The sequence below is a fragment of the Myxocyprinus asiaticus genome, chromosome 22 (assembly GCF_019703515.2).
Source record: "Myxocyprinus asiaticus isolate MX2 ecotype Aquarium Trade chromosome 22, UBuf_Myxa_2, whole genome shotgun sequence".
Classification (NCBI taxonomy): Eukaryota; Metazoa; Chordata; class Actinopteri; order Cypriniformes; family Catostomidae; genus Myxocyprinus; species Myxocyprinus asiaticus.
The window spans coordinates 22,566,875-22,587,414 of NC_059365.1; the positions used below are offsets into that span (position 1 = coordinate 22,566,875).

Here is a 20,540-nt window from a genome sequence, read left to right on the forward strand (position 1 = left end):
AGGAATGACCTATTTTGATGTGTAATTGCTGTAGTACAAGCTAAACCAAGCATGTAATTGAAAGCGTGCAACTGCTGCATTGAGAAGAGAATCCCTTACATAAGTATGCTGCTTTAAGGGTATAAGAAATCACCACGTCACGGCTGAATGTCACTTAGACCCCTAAATATAGGCATAGAGAATTAGACTTAACCAAGGTGGGGAAAATATCGCCCAGCTGTGAGAGTATGCGTGGTTAAAGTCTTCTGACACATGCTCAAGGGGATGAAAACATCTTTAAATCTTTCATTGGCCTTGGCTCAAGCCTCCTCTCCAAATAAACAATTTAATGCCACTTTACATGCTTTTCAACCGGTAGAGCAGGCAAATGAACCCAGACCAGCAGCAACTGAACTATTAGAGGTCTTTGATGAAATGGTAACCGAAGGATGTTTTTAAGCCATTTTTTGTCATGGGCTCTATTTTCATCTTGTCCCTTGAATTCAATACAAATTGGAGGCATTAAGACTGCAAAATGTGGCAGATGCTCTGGTTTCATGTCAACTAGCCTGTTTTTCTATAGGGATGAACATGATATATTTATTTACTATGAACTATGTTTTATAAATAAATATTTTTTATCCTAATCTATTATATCCATTACTTAATTGAAATTTTGAAAAAAATATTAATAAAATAAAATGGTTAAACATGAGCTGACATGTGTATTCTGACCCACATGCCCTCTCTCTCTCTCCCTCTCTCTCTCACCCATAGCAGTAGGTGACGCAGGCAGCGATGGAGAGCAGGGTAACAAGGAGCACAATGCACAATGCTATACCCATATTCCTTCTCTTCTCCTGTTCAGCTTGCTGCAGCTCCCACCATTCAAGATCACTGAACTGACAGCGCTCCCCCATGTAGCCCGGCACACATCTGTACCATACATATAGATTGCATCATTAAACACAGCATTAATTATTTCTCATTGCTGGATACAGAGGGCGGAAACAATAAAATGGTCTGTAGAATAGGCTTGATGGGTGTCCTTATTGTCAAGGGCAAACAGCCAATAAAAAGCATAGTCATTTTAAATACAAGACTGCCATCTGCTGCTTGCAGCTTGGGTTTTATGGCTTAAAGGATTAGTTCACCCCAAAATGAAAATGCTGTCATCATTTACTCACCCTTATGTTGTTCCAAAGCCAGTATGACTTTCTTTCATCCGTGGAACACAAAGGAGATATTAGAATTTTAGGGACTGAAAACCACAGTCACCATTTACCTGGGTTGTATAGTAAATAAAATGTAATGAAAGTCAATTGTGACTGAGGAATAACACCTCCTTTTGTGTCCCACAGGACAAAGAAATTCACACATGTTGGGAGCAACATGAGGATGTGTGTATGAATTTAAATGGTTTTGGGTGGACTATGACTTTAAGGAATTTGTGGACCATTCAAAGACATGGATTATGAGAAACTAAATAAGTGATTAGACAGATCAGGTTAAAGTTTTGAAGGATTCTCTCTGACAAAGCTATATTTGCAGATACTTGCTTGCAGGCATAAGACTCCATCTCAGGGAAATAAAGGCACACTCCTTCATACAGACAGTAGGAGTCATGTGTTGAGGGGCAACTCTGCACAGTGTTGTGTTGCAATGGAGAAGTGACATCAAGTGGACTACTCGTACTCAGCAAAGAGGGGGTGCCCTTAAACTCCTCTGCAACAAGAAACAGCATAAAAATTAGGTCACTATACCACATAATGTTGCATCATACATTGGCTTCTAAATGTAAGTGCATTACCCTTTTACATAAACTCAAATTTACAGGTCTTATCACGTAACTGCTTATAGTCTCTATGCATAACAACACATACTATAAAAAGGCTGCATAACATTTGAGAAGTAACTGGTTCTGTAAAACATTTTAAATGCAAATCTTACCCTGACAGCTGAATCCAGTGCCTGTGTAGCCAGATGTACATCTACACTGATATTTTCCTACTGTATTCAGGCACTCTGCGTGCACATCACAGTCATGCATATCTAACCGACACTCATCTATATCTGTAAAAACACACATGCACATACATATAAAGAGGTCTACCACTGGAAAGAAAATGTATGTAAAAGAGATTTGTATATATTACAGTGGGGGCCAAATTTGAGGCTACTAGTGAAAATTGTTCCATTTTGTGTTTTTACATTACAAATTATTATCAGGATTACAATTTGAGTGAACATTTTAGTGGAAAAAATAACATTAATTTCAGAATTTCTTAGTATTTCTTTCGTATTTCCAATTTTGGAGCATGTCAGCATGCATTCAAGATGGTATGGTGGACTCAAGATGGCGCCGAGTATGGCTGCTGCGTTGCGAGCTCTGAAACAACATGGTAGTGTTTTGTTTGTTTTGTTTACAATTCTTATGTTTTTTTGTCTTGGATGTTGTCTGCCTTATTGTCTACGACAGACAAACACTTTTGGACATTGGTTCAGCAATTTCACACCGTAAACCGGACTTCAAATTCCTCAATGCCGACCCGCTGTTTACAAACACGCAAGCGGAGCCCTTTGTCTGTGCTGCACGGCCGCGGAAACGCAGGAGGAAAAGGGGAAACAGAGCCGGCGTTCTCATCAGAGTAAGACACCGCACAAATCGACCCCCGCTACCCAGTATTCTACTGGCAAATGTTCAGTCTCTGGATAACAAGCTCTGCGAGCTGAAAGCGCGGATCTCTTTCCAATGAGAGATGAGGGACTGCTGCATTATCTGCCTTACGGAAACTTGGATGTCTGCGGAGATTCCAGACCACTTGACCGCCATTGAACCCGCAGGGTTCTCCGTGCACCGAGCGGACAGAGCGAAAGACCTCTCAGGTAAAAGCAGAGGTGGTGGTGTATGTTTAATGATCAACAAATCCTGGTGTGATCAGAGGAACGTACATTCTATCAAGTCTTTCTGCTCTCCTGATCTGGAATTTCTCATGCTTCTGTGTCAACCATTCTGGCTACCGAGGGAATTCACAGCGGTCATTATCACTGCTGTGTACATCCCGCCACAAGCCGACACAGACCGGGCACTCAAGGAACTGTATGGGATTATAAGCAAGCAGGAAAGGCCGCGTCCATTGTGACCGGGGACTTTAATAAAGCCAGTTTCAAATCAGTCGAAGCAAAATACCACCAGCACATTAGTTTCAACACACGAGGGGACCGGGTTTTGGACCATTGCTAATCTCCCTTCTGGGATGGCTACAAATCCCTCCCCCGCCCACCATTTGGCAAATCGGACCACTCTTCTATTCTGCTTCTGCCTGCTTACAGGCAGAAACTGAAACAGGAAGCACCCACCCTCAGAACGATCCAGTGCTGGTCGGACCAATCAGACTCTACGCTACAAGACTGTTTTGATCACACGGACTGGGAGATGTTCCAGTCCGCCTCTGATGACGACATCAAGATTTACGCTGATGGCGTAATGTGTTTCATCAGAAAGTGCGTAGAGGACGTTGTTCCGACCAGAACAACACGGATCTATCCGAACCAGAAGCCATGGATAAATAGCGATGTTCGCGCGGCACTTAATGTGCGGACCTCCGCTTTTAATTCCAGGAAAGCGGAGGAGCATAAACAAGCCAGTTATGCCCTCCGATCAGAACAGCAAAACGCCAGTACAGGAACAAGATTGAAGGACAGTTTAACACCACCAACTCTAGAAGCATGTGGCAGGGAATTAACATCATCACGGACTTTAAAGGGAATAAAAACTCCACCATGAACACCGCTGCCTCTCTCCCGGATGTGCTAAATACTTTTTATGCTTGTTTTGAGGGAAATAACACCGCCCTCGTGGAGAGAGCTCTCGCGGCCGAAGCTACAGAGGTTAGTTCACTCTCCGTCTCTGTAGCAGATGTAACCCGATCCTTCCGACGGGTGAATATCCGCAAAGCCACAGGCCCAGACGGCATTCCGGGCCGTGTCATCAGAGCGTGCGTGAACCAGCTGGCTGGTGTTTTTATGGACATTTTCAACCTTTCCCTCTCTTTGTCTGTAGTCCCCACATGCTTTAAAACATCCACCATTGTGCCTGTTCCAAAGCAATCAAAAATCACTTGCTTAAATGACTGGCATCCTGTTGCTCTGACCCCCATCATCAGCAAATGCTTTGAGAGACTAATCAGAGGTTACATCTGCTCTGTGCTGCCTCTCTCTCTAGACCCACTGCAGTTTGCTTACCGCAACAACCTCTCCACTGATGATGCCATTGCATCTACAATACACACTGCTCTCTCCCACCTGGAAAAAAAGAACACTTATGTGAGAATGCTGTTTGTAGACTACAGCTCAGCATTCAACACCATAGTGCCCTCCAAGCTTGATGAGAAACTCCGGGCTCTGGGCTTAAACAGCTCGCTGTGCAGCTGGATCCTGGACTTCCTGTCAAGGAGACGCCAGGTGGTTAGAATAGGCAGCAACATCTCCTCATCACTGACTCTCAACACTGGAGCCCCACAGGGCTGTGTTCTCAGCCCACTCTTGTGTTCCTTGTACACACATGACTGTGTGGCAACACATAGCTCCAATGCCATCATTAAGTTTGCTGATAACACGACAGTGGTAGGTCTGATCACTGACAATGATGAAACAGCCTACAGAGAGGAGGTGCACACTCTGACACACTGGTGTCAGGAGCACAACTTCTCCCTCAACAAAGGAGCTTGTGGTGGACTTCAGAAGAAAAGACAGAGAACACAGTCCCATCACCATCAATGGAGCACCAGTGGAGAGAGTCAGCAGCTTCAAGTTCCTGGGTGTCCACATCACTGAGGAACTCACATGGTCCATCCACACTGAAGTCCTTGTGAAGAAGGCTCATCAGCGCCTCTTCTTCCTGAGACGGCTGAGGAAGTTTGGAATGAACCGCCACATCCTCACACGGTTCTACACCTGCACTGTAGAGAGCATCCTGACTGGCTGCATCTCCACCTGGTATGGCAATAGCACAGCCCACAACCGCAAAGCACTGCAAAGGGTGGTGCGAACTGCCAGACACAATATCGGAGGTGAGCTTCCCTCCCTCCAGGACATATATACCAGGCGGTGTGTGAAAAAAGCTCGGAGGATTTTCAGAGACTCCAGCCATCCGAGCCATGGGCTGTTCTCACTGCTACCATCAGGCAGGCGGTATCGCAGCAACAGGACCTGCACCAGCCGACTCCATGATAGCTTCTTCCCCCAAGCAATCAGACTTTTGAACTCTTGATCTCCCATGATCAAAATACATCAGCACTGCACTTTATTACTCTTACTCTTATATCTCACACCGGACTGTCATAAATTACAGTGCATCTGGAAAGTATTCACAGCGCTTCACTTTTTACACATTTTGTTATGTTACAGCCTTATTCCAAAATGGATTAAATTCATTATTTTCCTCAAAATTCTACAAACAATACCCCATAATGACAATGTGAAAGAAGTTTGTTTGAAATCTTTGCAAATTTATTACAAATAAAAATCACATGTACATAAGTATTCACAGCCTTTGCCATGACACTCAAAATTGAGCTCAGGTGCATTCTGTTTCCACTGATTATCCTTGAAATGTTTCTACAACTTGATTGGAGTCCACCTGTGATAAATTCAGTTGATTGGACATGATTTGGAAAGGCACACACCTGTCTATATAAGGTCCCACAGTTAACAGTGCATGTCAGAGCACAAACCAAGCCATGAATTCCAAGGAATTGTCTGTAGACCTCCGAGACAGGATTGTATCGAGGCACATGGAAGAAGTTTGGAACCACCAGGACTCTTCCTAGAGCTGGCCGCCTGGCCAAACTGAGCGATCGGGGGAGAAGGGCCTTAGTCAGGGAGGTGACCAAGAACCCGATGGTCACTCTGACAGAGCTCCAGCATTTCTCTGTGGAGAGAGGAGAACCTTCCAGAAGAACAACCATCTCTGCAGCACTCCACCAATCAGGCCTGTATGGTAGAGTGGCCAGACGGAAGCCACTCCTCAGTAAAAGGCACGTGACAGCCTGCCTGGAGGACTCTCAGACAATGAGAAACAAAATTCTCTGGTCTGATGAAACAAAGATTGAACTCTTTGGCCTGAATGGCAAGCGTCATGTCTGGAGGAAACCAGGCACCGCTCATCACCTGGCCAATACCATCCCTACAGTGAAGCATGGTGGTGGCAGCATCATGCTGTGGGGATGTTTTTTAGCGGCAGGAACTGGAAGACTAGTCAGGATCGAGGGAAAGATGAATGCAGCAATGTACAGAGACATCCTAGATGAAAACCTGCTCCAGAGCGCTCTGGACCTCAGACTGGGGCAAAGGTTCATCTTCCAACAGGACAACGACCCTAAGCACACAGCCAAGATAACAAAGGAGTGGTTTAGGGACAATTCTGTGAATGTCCTTGAGTGGCCCAGCCAGAGCCCAGACTTGAACCCAATTGAACATCTCTGGAGAGATCTGAAAATGGCTGTGCTCCGACGCTCCCCATCCAACCTGATGGAGCTTGAGAGGTCCTGCAAAAAAGAATGGGAGAAACTGCCCAAAAATAGGTGTGCCAAGCTTGTAGCATCATACTCAAAAAGACTTAAGGCTGTAATTGGTGCCAAAGGTGCTTCAACAAAGTATTGAGCAAAGGCTGTGAATACTTATGTACATGTGATTTTTTTTTTTTTTTTTTTTTTTTTTCATTTTTTTTTTTTAATAAACTTGCAAAGATTTCAAACAAATTTCTTTCACATTGTCATTATGGGGTATTGTTTGTAGAATTTTGAGGAAAATAATTAATTTAATCCATTTTGGAATAAGGCTGTAACATAACAAAATGTGGAAAAAATGAAGCACTGTGAATACTTTCCGGATGCACTGTATATTATTATTATATTATATTCTCTCTTAACAACTTACTATCAACCGACAGCCTGAATGTCAATACAGTACAATACAACCTACTGTATATACTATATATACTTTTTATTGAATAATGTGTATCTATATTGTGTGTATTGTATACTGTACAGTGTATGTTATTATTTGTAAATTGTGTTGTGTGTAATTATGTGTATATTAGACTTTAAATTGTGTTGTGTTAATTTGATGTTATTGTAAATTGGTATGTCTCATCACTGTCACGACTGCTATGTTGATCAGAACTGCACCCAAGAATTTCACACACCATTGCACTTGTGTATATGGCTGTGTGACAATAAAAGTGATTTGATTTGATTTGATTTGATTTGTATGGATGGCAGAGCTTAGTTCAAAACCTGATGCTATCCTCATGTTATCCCAACATGATTTGAAAATGTTCCAAAGAGCATCTTATGTGCATCAGTGGAAGTAAGGAAATCTGACAATTACTTGGTCAATGCCACAAATTATCTTATTTGATTAGTGACCTAGGAATAGTGCATAATCTTTAATATTTCTTTATTTTACATCATAACATTTCTTTGTTTTCGATTTTTCAAAATCCTAAACCTTTGTTTTTTTCCTGATTTAGATTTCGAATCTCAGATTTTCAGTGTGGTCTCAGACTTTCAAACCCTATACATCATTACATATAGTGATCCATGTATTTATCCCATACAGAAATCTGATATATGGCAATGTATACAATGTATTTTTTATCATGTATTACATATTTACAGTGTTGGGTAAATTACTTAAAAATAGTAATCCACTACAAATGATTAATTTTTTCTCTAAAATTGTTAAATCTTAATCAGATTAATTTACTAATTACTTCATTTACAAAGTAATCACATTAATAATTACTTTACTTTAAAGTTACTTTCTAAAAAACTTTTCCATTCAACAATTTTAAAATAATGTCTATATTTCTTTCTTGTTCATTGTTACACCAAGCCATACACTCAGCACCTTATATTTCTCTTTTGCAATGACTAATTACGGGGCCATAATTAATGTATTCTACATAAATAATATATTAGAAATAAGCATAACCCTATAATGTACTTAAAAGTCATTAAATTAATTGAAAGTCAGTAACTGTTATCTGATTACAAGAAATTAAAATGTAAAGCATTACACTACTTTTTTTTACTACAAAAGTAATTAGATTACTGTAAACAATTACGGATAACACCCAACACTGTATATTTATTACATATGCAAGCTAGTGTTTCTCTTCGTAATCTAGTTTTGCACTAACAGTGTTGTAGGCCAGTATTTATTATGTGTATGTGTGTTTTGTCGCACCCATACAGTGATGACCATCTCCAATGAATCCAGTTTTGCACTGGCAGAAATATCCACCTCCTGTGTTCACACACTGAGAACTGCTACACTCTGCCAGGCCTGTTGTGCATTCATCAATATCTGTGCAAACAAAAACACACACACATATGGTCAATACTGTATGTGTGCAGGTAAACAAACTAAAATGTACATAAAGATTGATCAGTGCATTCAATAACAGGCATATACTCCACACACATATGTAAACTACTCATCAATATCCATACACACAAATCCAGCTTCAGACATATATCACAAACCACCTGCTTATACCAAATCTATACCAAGTCTATACCAAATCAAAATCATCCGACATCTGGTGAAAACACACACAGAGGCATGCTTTCACACACTTACCCACACATAGCTCCCCATCACCAGTGAAACCTCTCACACACTGACACACTGCTCTGCCTCCCTCCAGCGTGCAGTGAGCGTTCACATCACAATTAAGAGAGTCGCAGTCATCCTGGTCTAAAAGAGTGAACAACCTTTATCGTTAAGCGAGCTGGCAACAAGGATTGTCATTCTTAGTTATCCAACAAAACCAGGTAGAGAATCTTAAAGGCATATTTTAACCACCCAATTCTGTCATCATTTCACACCCTCATCTCATTCCTCTCTTTTATGAGTATGTTTTTTTTTTTTTCATGGACCGCAAAAGGAAATATTTTGTAGAAAGCCCATGCTGCTCTTTTCCATTGAAAGTTTAAAAAAGGACAAACAGCACCATTAAGTATTTAAGTCTAGGCCTACAGTATATGACTTGTGCACAGCACAAGTACAACTGTAGTTTATTTTATCCAGTTGGAATACATTTCCATGACTTTGTTCACACAGAACATCTGAACACACAATTTTGTTTAGAAAATTCTCATTTTATATATATATATATATATATATATATATATATATATACTCAGCAAAAAAAAAAAAAAAAGAAACGTCCTCTCACTTTCAACTGCTTTTATTTTCAGCAAACTAAACATGTGTAAATATTTGTATGAACATAAAGATCCAACAACTAAGACATAAACTAAACAAGTTTCACAGACATGTGACTAACAGAAATGGAATAATGTGTCCCTGAACAAAGTCAAAAGTAACAGTCAGTAACTGGTGTGGCCACCAGCTGCATTAAGTACTGCAGTGCATCTCCTCCTCATGGACTGCACCAGATTTGCCAGTTCTTGCTGTGAGATGTTACCCCACTCTTCCACAAAGGCACTTGCAAGTTCCCGGACATTTCTGGGGGGGAATGGCCCTAGCCCTCACCCTCCGATCCAACAGGTCCTAGACGTGCTCAATGGGATTGAGATCCGGGCACTTCGCTGGCCATGGCAGAACACTGACATTCCTGTCTTGCTGGAAATCACGCACAGAATGAGCAGTATGGCTGGTGGCATTGCCATGCTGGAGGGTCGTGTCAGGATGAGCCTGCAGGAAGGATACCACATGAGGGAGGACGATGTCTTCCCTGTAACGCACAGCGTTGAGATTGCCTGCAATGACAACAAGCTCAGTCCTATGATGCTGTGACACACTACCCCAGACTATGACAGACCCTCCACCTCCAAATCGATCCCACTCCAGAGTACAGGCCTCGGTGTAACGCTCATTCCTTCGACGATAAACGTGAGTCCGACCATCACCCCTGGTGAGACAAAACTGCGACTCAAAACTGCGACTCAAAACTGCACTTTTTGCCAGTCCTGTCTTGTCCAGCGAAGGTGGGTTTGTGCCCATAGGCAACGTTGTTGCTGGTGATGTCTGGTAAGGACCTGCTTTACAACAGGCCTACAAGTCCTCAGTCCAGCCTCTATCAGCCTATTTGGACAGTCTGAGCACTGATGGAGGGATTGTGCATTCCTGGTGTAACTCGGACAGTTGTTCTTGCCATCCTGTACCTGTCCCGCAGGTGTGATATTCGGATGTACCGATCCTGTGCAGGTGTTGTTACACGTGGTCTGCCACTGTGAGGACGATCAGCTGTCCTTCCTGTCTCCCTGTAGCACTCTCTTAGGCGTCTCAAAGTATGGACATTGCAATTTATTGCCCTGGCCACATCTGCAGTCTTCATGCCTCCATGCAGGCATGTTCACGCAGATGAGCAGGAACCCTGGGCATCTTTCTTTTGGTGATTTTCAGAGTCAGTAGAAAGGTCTCTTTAGTGTCCTAAGTTTTTATAACTGTGACCTTAATTGCCTACTGTCTGTTAGCTGTTAGTGTCTTAACGACCGTTCCACAGGTGTATGTTCATTAATTGTTTATGGTTCATTGAACAAGCATGTAAAACATTGTTTAAACCCTTTACAGTAAATATCTGTAAAGTTATTTGGATTTTTACAAAATTATCTTTCAAATACCGTGTCCTGAAAAAGGGACGTTTCTTTTTTGCTGAGTTTATATTAATAAATTATGTAAAAAAAAAAAAAAAAAAAAAAAAAAAAGAAGCACAAAACCTGTCATAATTACTAAAAAAGAAGTTGACAAATGTAATATCTTGGAATAATATATGCAATATGAGAGAATTATTAACAATCTTAGTGGGCTGGTAATTTTTGACCAGGAACACAAAAGGTGTTAGCACAAACAAACACAACACAAGGGTTAAAGCCATACAGCTTTATGTAGGAACAAATCTAAATTTAAGTTATTTTTAACTGAAAATGTTGCCCTCCACCCAAGATCTCAAATCTTATGACATTTTTGCACATATCTTACAATGTTTTTGAATCTGACATGGTTTGATACCCATAAAAACCTATAAAGTCTGTCCACAGTTTACAGGCTGTTCCTCATTCAAAGCTATAATATTGCTTTAGAAGACTTTTAGAAGACACAATATGGTTGTATGGTGCTTTATTTTTGGATTTTGACTGTATTAAAAATTGTCTGCTTTTATTGGTTGAAAAAAAGCAGTCTGGACATTCACATAAATATCTACTTTTATATTCCAAGGAAGACAACAACATACAGTTTTAAACAACAAGGGTGATTATATCATTTTTGGGTGAACTAGCACTTTAAAAAAGCAAAAATAAGAAATGCAAAAATGAGAAATAGACTTTTTCTTGAGACATTCTTGTGGATCATCTACCTGACAGCATCTTCTCATTGAAAAGCTGGTCTCCTTCTGAATGGAGGTCTGATATGGCCAACGGTGTGCTCTCATCATTTAGTGTTTTATTGCTCAGATGATCGCTTAATTCACCATCACCTGATTCATTGTGGAAAAATAAAGCTCTTTTTTAACATATAGATGTGTCCCATTAGTCTATATGGAAAAACTTTCAGAAGGTGATTTCCTATTGACCTTGATGGTTTAACATGGTAGATCTATTATTTGCAAAGCAAATAAAATTATTCAAAAACAATATAATTTTTTTTTAATTATTACATTTTTTTTTTTTTAGAGTACTGATAAAAGTGGCAGGATAGTAAAGGGCATACACTGTTATACATTTTATTTTCATTACACTGACCAGTAAATGATGTGTTTGTTGGCAGGCAGTCTTTGCCATCATCTAATAGGATGTGATTTGAGTGACAGGAGCAATGAGCCAATCCCAGTCTGCTCTCACACACTTGGGCACACCCTCCATTTTCATGAAGACACAGATCCCCTCCTAGGAGAAAGTAACATGCATAGCACCAGTCCATTCTGTCTCCACTTGGAGATACAAACTAGAAAGCAACAAACCCCCTAATCTTATGCCCTTATTTTTAAAGATATACAGATGGCAAAGTTCCCATCAGGTGGGTTAAGAATGGGATACTGCATCAGTACCTGGTTTGGCGAGAGGATGGACAACAACCAGAGCAGCTGGTTGAATAGAGTCAACATGGAGAAGCTCAGGGTTTTGTCCAGTTCTTATGTCCAGCCGATAGAGCAAGTGACCCTCCCAGTCACTGACCCAGAGCACATTCTCAAACACAGCAATGTCAAACGGATGACCTGAGCCAAAGCAAAAATCATGAATTTACATTCAAAACAAAACAGAAAACAGAAAAAAAAACAGTTTTTCTGTTTTTGTTGAGTGTTTACGAGTGGGCCCTAATGAAAAGGCCAACATAACAGGTCACCAGCTGTTTTGTTTTGCAGGTGAATAGATTATATTTGCTTGTGTGAGTGAAGGTGTCTTTGTATGTTTTTGGCAGAGAAGCCTCACCTACTTGGTTCTCGCTTATTACAAGGCGATCAGAACCATTCAGGCTGGCTGATTCAATCAGACCTCTGCTCAGGTCACACCAGTACAGACGCTGGGAGCCATGGTCCACAGCTAGTCCACTAGGAGACACCAGTCCAGTGCTGACCACAACTTCACGCATCTCTCTGTTCAGACCTGACCGCTCCACTGAAGGGCGACTCCCCATGTCTGTCCAGTATACCTTCCTCCAAACACACAGATGAGAAGTTCCATGTATAATTCCATGCAAGATCCATGGTGATTTCATAACAAGTACAGTTGAAACATGAGATTACAATTGTATAAATATAAAAACACTGTATACTATAGGTCCTGAAGTACAGTATTCTCATTTTATTAAAAAAAATATAATAAAGAATAATTAACCTCAAAATGAAAATTCTGTAATTTTTTACTCATCCTCATGTCGTTCCAAACCCGTATGCATTTTTTTCTTTCTGTGGGACACATTGGAGATTTTTTAAAGAATCTTCACGCTGCTCTTATCGATACAAAGACATTTCGTTTTGACCATGTTTGTCAGGTCAAAAAAGGACCAAAAAAAAAAAAAAAACATATAAGCAACATCTAGTGCTGTAATCCAAGTATTCTTAAGTCACAAAATAGCTTTGTGTAAGGAACAGACTGAAATTTGATACAAACTGAAAATCTTTCCAGTGACATTTGGTCTCGAGGCAGATAATGTCATTAAAGTCTAACCTAACGCGATGTGTTGAATGGTGCAGTATACAGTATTTTCGCATGAAAGCTACAGTGGAGGTTAAGATTTTCAGTGAATACTGACTTAAATATCTGTTTGCCACCCAAAGCTATCGGATGGCTTCAGAAGACTTGAAATGTTGCAAGTCATATGGTCTATTTTTATGGTGCTTTTGGTCTTTTTTGGGCCTTGACAGATGTGGTTACTATGAACCGTCACTGTAAGGAAACAAGTTACAGATTCTTCAAATTCTCTTTTTGGGTTCCATGAAAAGATATAAGCATACAGGTTTGGAAAAACAGGTTTGGTTCCAAACAACATTTGGAACATTAAAGCTGGACTACGTAAGATTTTTTGGTAAAAAATTAATTGAGTACATAAACAATCAGCGTTCAAAACAATGTCCTTACCTTACCCCAATTCACTACGGTAAACCTATAAAAATGATTTGTATTTTGATCTGTCGGGTCGAATTTGGCATGAAATCGCTGGCTTATGTCTTTCATTCTTGCTACATTACGTCATGTCATTTATTACAGGAAAGAAGTACCGGCTGTCTCATGTTTCGGCCTGAAAAACTGCATTCAATTCAGTCAGTCACATTCACACAGTTCCGGACAGCATCGCAGCAGTCTGGATGTATGTTTATCTGTTATCCATTTGGCAAAGTTGTTTAGCTGCTATATTGCTTGGATATGTTGTCTGGTAGGGTTGTTGAAGCTAATATTGCTCGTCATGCTTGTATGAATGAAATTTTACTCGTGCATTAACCAATTGTGATGTATTTACGTTGTCGGCGGAAATTACTGTGACATGTTTACTAATATTTATGACATCTGAAATTTACTTCTTGTAATTTTTATATTGCATATTTGATCTCCATGATTATTGAATCCTCATTTTATGTTTTTAGTTTACTGTGTTATTGTGTGTATTTATAGACATACAGTATTATGGTTCACTTGCATTATCAACTGAGGCTGTACAAATAATATAAAAATAATCAAGTCTTCCATTGTACTCGTGTCCATATCACGAGTTTCACCTCTTAAATTGATACGTGTTGTACAATACAAACATTAATAGTAGATAAAACATTTGGGAAAATCATATTAAAATATACTGGTGGTGATTGAGTCCCCTGTTCTCGATGTAAGAGCATTTTGAGTGTAGTGTTAGAAAAGTGTCAAATTCATTCATTCAAAATATGTAAATAATACTTTTTTTATCTTCATCATAGGAAGTAATATTTCAGTTTTAAATGTTTAATCGTATAACATAATATCAACATGAAAATAGCACATTATGACTGCAGCTCTGAATGTCTCCCAGTCATGATCACACACAGGCGATGTCCAGGTAAGCTCAAATCATGAGATTCATCCCAATGACATAAAGTGTTTTTTCTGCAAATTGCTTACAATTTTAAGTTTCAACCACAGATGTCGCTAGAGTGCACAAAGTTACGTAGTGCAGCTTTAATGACATAATTTCCATTTTAGGGTGAACTTTTACTTTAAAAATAGACTGTTTTTGCTTTACAATTTTTAACTCGAATAAGTGAGACAGTAGAGGTGAAAATTTACTTGCATTTTAAAAGGTCTTACTGTGCCTGAGGATGTAGGGTAATGCCTCTGGGTTTCTCTATGTCTTTATCTATAAACACCTCCCTGTCAAGGCCATTTAAACTGCTGCGGGAAATTGAGGATAATCTGAAATATAGAATGTTAAGTCAGTTAATGAAGTAAGTACAGTTTTGAGAAGTGTAAGCATGCAAGGGTGTAGATTTGGCTTGAACACTGGGGGGTTACAGTGTGAAGAATTTCCATGTTCCAGGTTACCCCCCCCCCCCCATCCACCCTGGAATCTACGCCCCTGTGTGCATGTGCATGTCTGTAACTTACCCTCTATCAGTCCAGTACAGCTTGTGATTGACCCAGTCCACAGCCAGCCCCTCAGGTGAGTCAAGCCCAGTGGAGAACACGATCTCTCTGAAACCTCCATCCAGTGAAGCCCTCACAATACGCTTCAGGCCTTTGTCTGCAAAATACACCTAAAAAAAAAACAAGCACACACAGATTCACCCAGATGAGGAACATCCATATGAGACATTTTCATGACTAGGCCACAATTTCAAAGAAGAAAATGTCAAATGTTACATGTATGTTTTAACCAAGTATGTAACCACATATTTAGGATTGTGGGGGTGGGGGAACCAAATGTAATAAAATAAGAATCACCAATTGAAAAACACATATTGATCGACCACTTTACTGATTATGTGTCCACCCCTCCATGTCTATGGTGGTTACAGCCCTGGTTGTTTCCCAGAATTTCCTAGAGGAGATGCACTGACAATATCAGATATTTTTGATAAGTTATTGGTAATATCTGACACAATTCATAGTCAGTTGACCAAAGAAAAATGCAAAACTGGATTGTCAAAAATTGCCATTGGTTAAACTAGACAATTATTAGGGTAGCTTGGGTGTTGGAATATTTTAAGTGTTTTGACTGTCAACATGTTCTAGTGTTCTAGCATTAGCAGTTGATACAGACATACAGTATATCAGAAACAATGGTCTCATAGAAACATGCTACTATACACCTACACTTTTGCATACTAGATGCGCAACAACGACAACAAAATAATTTATTTTAATGAAAATAGTAACGTCCTTGCTTGCTTGCTTGTACAGGTATCATCTGTAGCCACTAGATGGCAGTAAACACATCCTACTGTCGCCCCATCTGCTTCACGAGCCTATAAATCCTATACAAACCCTCTTGCATTTACATGATGTAGCCACTGGGTGGCAGTTGTAAACACTTAATGAAATATTCCAGGTTCAATAAAAGTTTAACCTCATTCAACAGCATTTGTGGCATAATGTTGATTACCAAAAAAATAAATAAAAATAAAATGATAATATTATTAATAATAATAATAATAATAAAAAAATTATCGACTTGTTTATTATTGTAATAATAATAAAAGCAAAAATCGAGGTTACAGTGAGGATCTTACAATGGAAGTGAATGGGGCCAATTGTTTGAGGGTTTAAAGGCAGAAATGGGATGCTTATAATTTTATAAAAGCACTTACATTAATTCTTCTGTTAAAACTTGTGTATTATTTGAGCTGTAAATTGTAAAATTGAACACAAACTTTATACTGAAAAGGCATGTAAGCCTTAGATTTTATTTATCTCAATAAAATCATGTTAACACACATATTGTTTATGTCTTGTAGCTATACTTTTGAAACAGTGAGTATTATAACATTTACGGATTGGCCCCATTCACTTCCATTGTGCGTACCTCACTGTAACCCAGATTGTTGCTTTTTTTAAAGAAAATGAGGGACAAGTAAAGTTATTATTTGTGGTAATCAACAATATCCCACAAATGCTGCCGACTGAGCTAAACTTGTATTGAACCTGGAATATTCCTTTAACCATAGTGGCCTCATCCAATGAGCAATCCAAACTTCACAGGATACAGTATTCTCACATTCTCTTCAGCTACTGTATGTGTTTGAGTGATCTGTTACCTTGTTCTGCACTGGATCATAGTCCACAGCTATGATAGTGCCCCTTGGCTCCTCCAGCAGTCTCCTGTTCTTTGTGCCATCTGTGTTAATCTGTCTTATATCCAATACATTGGCAAATAACAGGTACGGTGGAGGCCCTGTGCAAAATACAGCAAAGAGATGCTAGATTCCAGACGTGTCTGGGTCATTAGAAAAGTTGCCATTAAGTGCCCTTAAATGCTGATTAACTACATTCTTAACCCAATAATTTAGGAAGACAGAACGGTGAATGTTGAGACAGACAGGCACCATGCATACAGACAAAGTTGTTCAGTGGAACTTGCCTGTGGCAGCACAGTGTTTTCCATCGGGCTGTAGCTGATATCCAGGTTGGCACTCACACTCCCACTGGCCTGGATATAATGTCACACACACCTGACTGCAGCCTCCACGATCTGCAGACAAACAGCCTGAAACATACAGTCAGAGACAATAGTAAAATCCTCTCGCATACATATATGGTCAAGACTGCATACATGATGTGGTTTTCAAAAGCAAAGACGCTAGTAAATTACTTTGATTCACAAAAACACACCTGTGCACGTACGCCCATTGGCCTTTAGTACAGATCCCTCTGGACACACACAAACATCTCCTTCTGCTGTTCTGATGCATGCATAGTCACAAACTGTCCCATTCTCCAGACAGGGTTTAGCATCTGTAGAAACATATGGCAGAAAGCCAACAAGCCAGTTATAATAAGCCTCTGCTCCACTTGACCTTTTATTAATTTACTATACATATTTTATTGCTTTCCTAAAACTGAAGTGTGTAACCTTTTTGTTATTGACATTAGGGCTGTCAATTGATTACAATTTTAATCTAATTAATTACATGATATGGTGAATAATTAATCCAGTTTATCTCATACATCAATATTTGCAATATATATATATATATATATATATATATATATATATATATATATATATATATATATATATATATATACAGGGTTGGGGAGTAACGGAATAAATGTAACAGGATTACGTATTTAAAATACAAAATATAAGTAACTGTATTCCACTACAATTTACAATTTAAATCATTGGTAATTAGAATAAAGTTACATTCAAAAAGTATTTTGATTACTGAAGAGATTACTTTGCATTTTATTGTCATTTGTTTAATTTAATATTTAGTCCTTTCAGATGGAAAACATTTATACATATAAATGATGCGATCCAAAGTTTGAACAGCGGTGAAACACTTTCGTATGATGTTTTACATTCATATGAGCAGACAGAGAAGTTTGAAGTAAGTTTGGAGCAGAAAAAATAGAAATAAACCTTGTGTAAATTGTCAGCTTTACGCTAAGCTAAAATGCTATTTCTAGCCATTTTACATGCACGTTACCAGGTACGAACATATTTTTTTATCAAGAAAATTCATGTTGGATCATAATTTCTTTTTTTCTTGTAAGACCCTTGAGATTAGGGCAAAAATAGTATTCTTGATGCTAATTTATTTTGTTGTTTTCCTGTAAAAATATCTAAAAATCCTTAATCCTTAAAAATACATTCTCTGAAAAACCTAAATATCTTATGCAGTGTTGTTTCTAAAACAAGATTAATTGATCTTGTTTTAGAAACAACACTGCATAAGATATTTAGGTTTTTCAGAGAAAGTATTTTTTACATGTGTATTTTGTCTTACTGTACTGGCAGAGTTTTTATAGTCAAAACAAGTAAAAAAATCTACCAGTGCTGTAGAAGTAATCCAAAGTATTTAGAATACGTTACTGACTTTGAGTAATCTAATGGAATACATTACAAATGATATTTTACAGCATGTATTCTGTAATCTGTAGTGGAATACATTTCAAAAGTAACCCTCCCAACCCTGTATATATATATATATATATATATATATATGATAAATGTAATCATTGAAATACATTTAATTATTGTGGCAATCGAGTAAAGCATTGATTAGGCAATACAAAAAGTGACTTTAGAAGGCAACAAATTGTTTATTTTCATATCATTCAACATAACCTATCATTGGCCTACAGTGAAGAGCAGTCCATTTTGTAATTGAATTCGTCAATTTGTCCAAAGTAGTCTTACTATAAGGGCTTTTCTAAGGACTCGTCAATGTACACATGCGTCAGGACGCTTTTAAAGCCTCTCACTTTGGTTGCATCGCATTATAAACAACATTTTTAAGGACACTGTGTCACTTTAAACAGTTTGAAACATAAAAATCACGTCTCAGGAGTCGCACTCTAAGTATATCAACACAAGAACGCGTCCTCATCATCTTGTGCTGTCTGCTGTCAGTTAAGTGTTGTTTGTTGCCTGTACAGCTGGAGTTGCACTTACTGCCCCCTGCTGACTGCTTGAAATGCTCAGATGGTAGGAAAAGTCCTTATTACAGTCCGGGGTGTGATTAATTGTGTTTATATATATATATATATATATATATATATATATATATATATATATATATATATATATATTATTTTTTTTTTTTTTTTTTTTTTTTTTTTCGTGTTATTCTTCATGTTATAAATCACACTGAATTGACACATTAAATAGACAGCAGTAATTAAAATGCTTTCTCCTATTCCAGCTTAATATGCAGAGACAACTGTAAGTAAGACATTTGTAAATTAATTTTCTTGAAAACTGTAAACACTGTCTTTGTGGTTCTACAAAAAATCCTCAAAAAAATAAATAAATAAATAAATAAATAAATAAATTAAAAAAAACTTGTTATGAGTGGCCTGTCCATCCCGATACAAAATAACTCAACCGGAAAAGCTGTTTGGAAACAATTCTTTATTTTTATAATTCGGCTCAGTGGTGCTAGTGGCACAGAAATCACACACTTCAGCTTTAATACAAGTTTTATTTTGTTTTCACTATTGTTTAATTAATATTGTTTCAATTAATATTTTTGTCATGCTACCTTGAACTTTTTCACTGTCACAAAAACTACCAGCTCTGGCAATATTATATGCATTACAGTCATGTCAATAAAGCTCACTGAATTGAATTGTTGAATTTATTTGAATTGAATTGAATTAAGTTGAGTTGAATTGATTTTAACTGTATTAATAATAACTTGCCACTTTGAACAATGTATTACCAAATGAAAACAAATATATTTCAAATATAAGTAAAGATTCAGAAACTCTGGTGTAAAAACTCTGACAAAGTTTTTTTGTTCCCTTCATTTCCAAAGGGTCAAGAAAATGATTTAAATTTATTTTAAATATAAATAAAATATTTCCAAGTAAATTATTACCTTCATAACACACAAATAAAAAAATAAGTAAACAAAATAAATGAATAAATAAATAAATATTGAATTTTAAAATGTAATTCATAAATAAATAAATTTCTGAAGATGTGTTGACACTTAACGAACTGGCTTTAAAAAGCAGTGTTACAAGAGAGAACAAATAAAAAATTTAAAGTTCTCTTTTTGAGAAAAACATTTATTTGACTTTTTAAAATTGCCTTATCACAACCTGTCTTTTCAATTATATTGCCACTTCACATATTCTATGCACTTCACACCAGGAATTAACAGGATTCCTGAATAACAAATTAATGTCTTTGGATAAACAGCTTGCTAATGGATGATAAGAAAGGGCAAACAAGTCTAAAGTCTAAAGCTAATGCCCTCAGTCTTTACTATCCCAAACCCTTGTCCTCAGCTGATCAACACTCACCTCAACATTTCCATAAACACCACTGAACATTCCCTAAACCAAAAGAACTGAAGCCAAGGCAAGGCGTTTCTGAGCATATGGAGG

General features: G+C 38.2%; 1 protein-coding gene across 1 annotated transcript in view; it reads right to left on the reverse strand.

Annotated features, from left to right (window-relative positions):
* LOC127412934 (pro-epidermal growth factor-like) overlaps nucleotides 1-20,540 on the reverse strand; it is a 42,996-nt gene that overhangs the window by 12,525 nt on the left and 9,931 nt on the right. Inside the window, 14 exon segments of the mRNA XM_051649663.1 lie at nucleotides 751-915; nucleotides 1,539-1,704; nucleotides 1,930-2,052; nucleotides 8,233-8,352; nucleotides 8,629-8,745; nucleotides 11,372-11,491; nucleotides 11,757-11,900; nucleotides 12,062-12,229; nucleotides 12,444-12,667; nucleotides 14,790-14,894; nucleotides 15,087-15,235; nucleotides 16,736-16,897; nucleotides 17,033-17,184; nucleotides 17,310-17,432. Of these exon segments, the coding sequence (XP_051505623.1) occupies nucleotides 751-915; nucleotides 1,539-1,704; nucleotides 1,930-2,052; nucleotides 8,233-8,352; nucleotides 8,629-8,745; nucleotides 11,372-11,491; nucleotides 11,757-11,900; nucleotides 12,062-12,229; nucleotides 12,444-12,667; nucleotides 14,790-14,894; nucleotides 15,087-15,235; nucleotides 16,736-16,897; nucleotides 17,033-17,184; nucleotides 17,310-17,432 (2,038 nt within the window).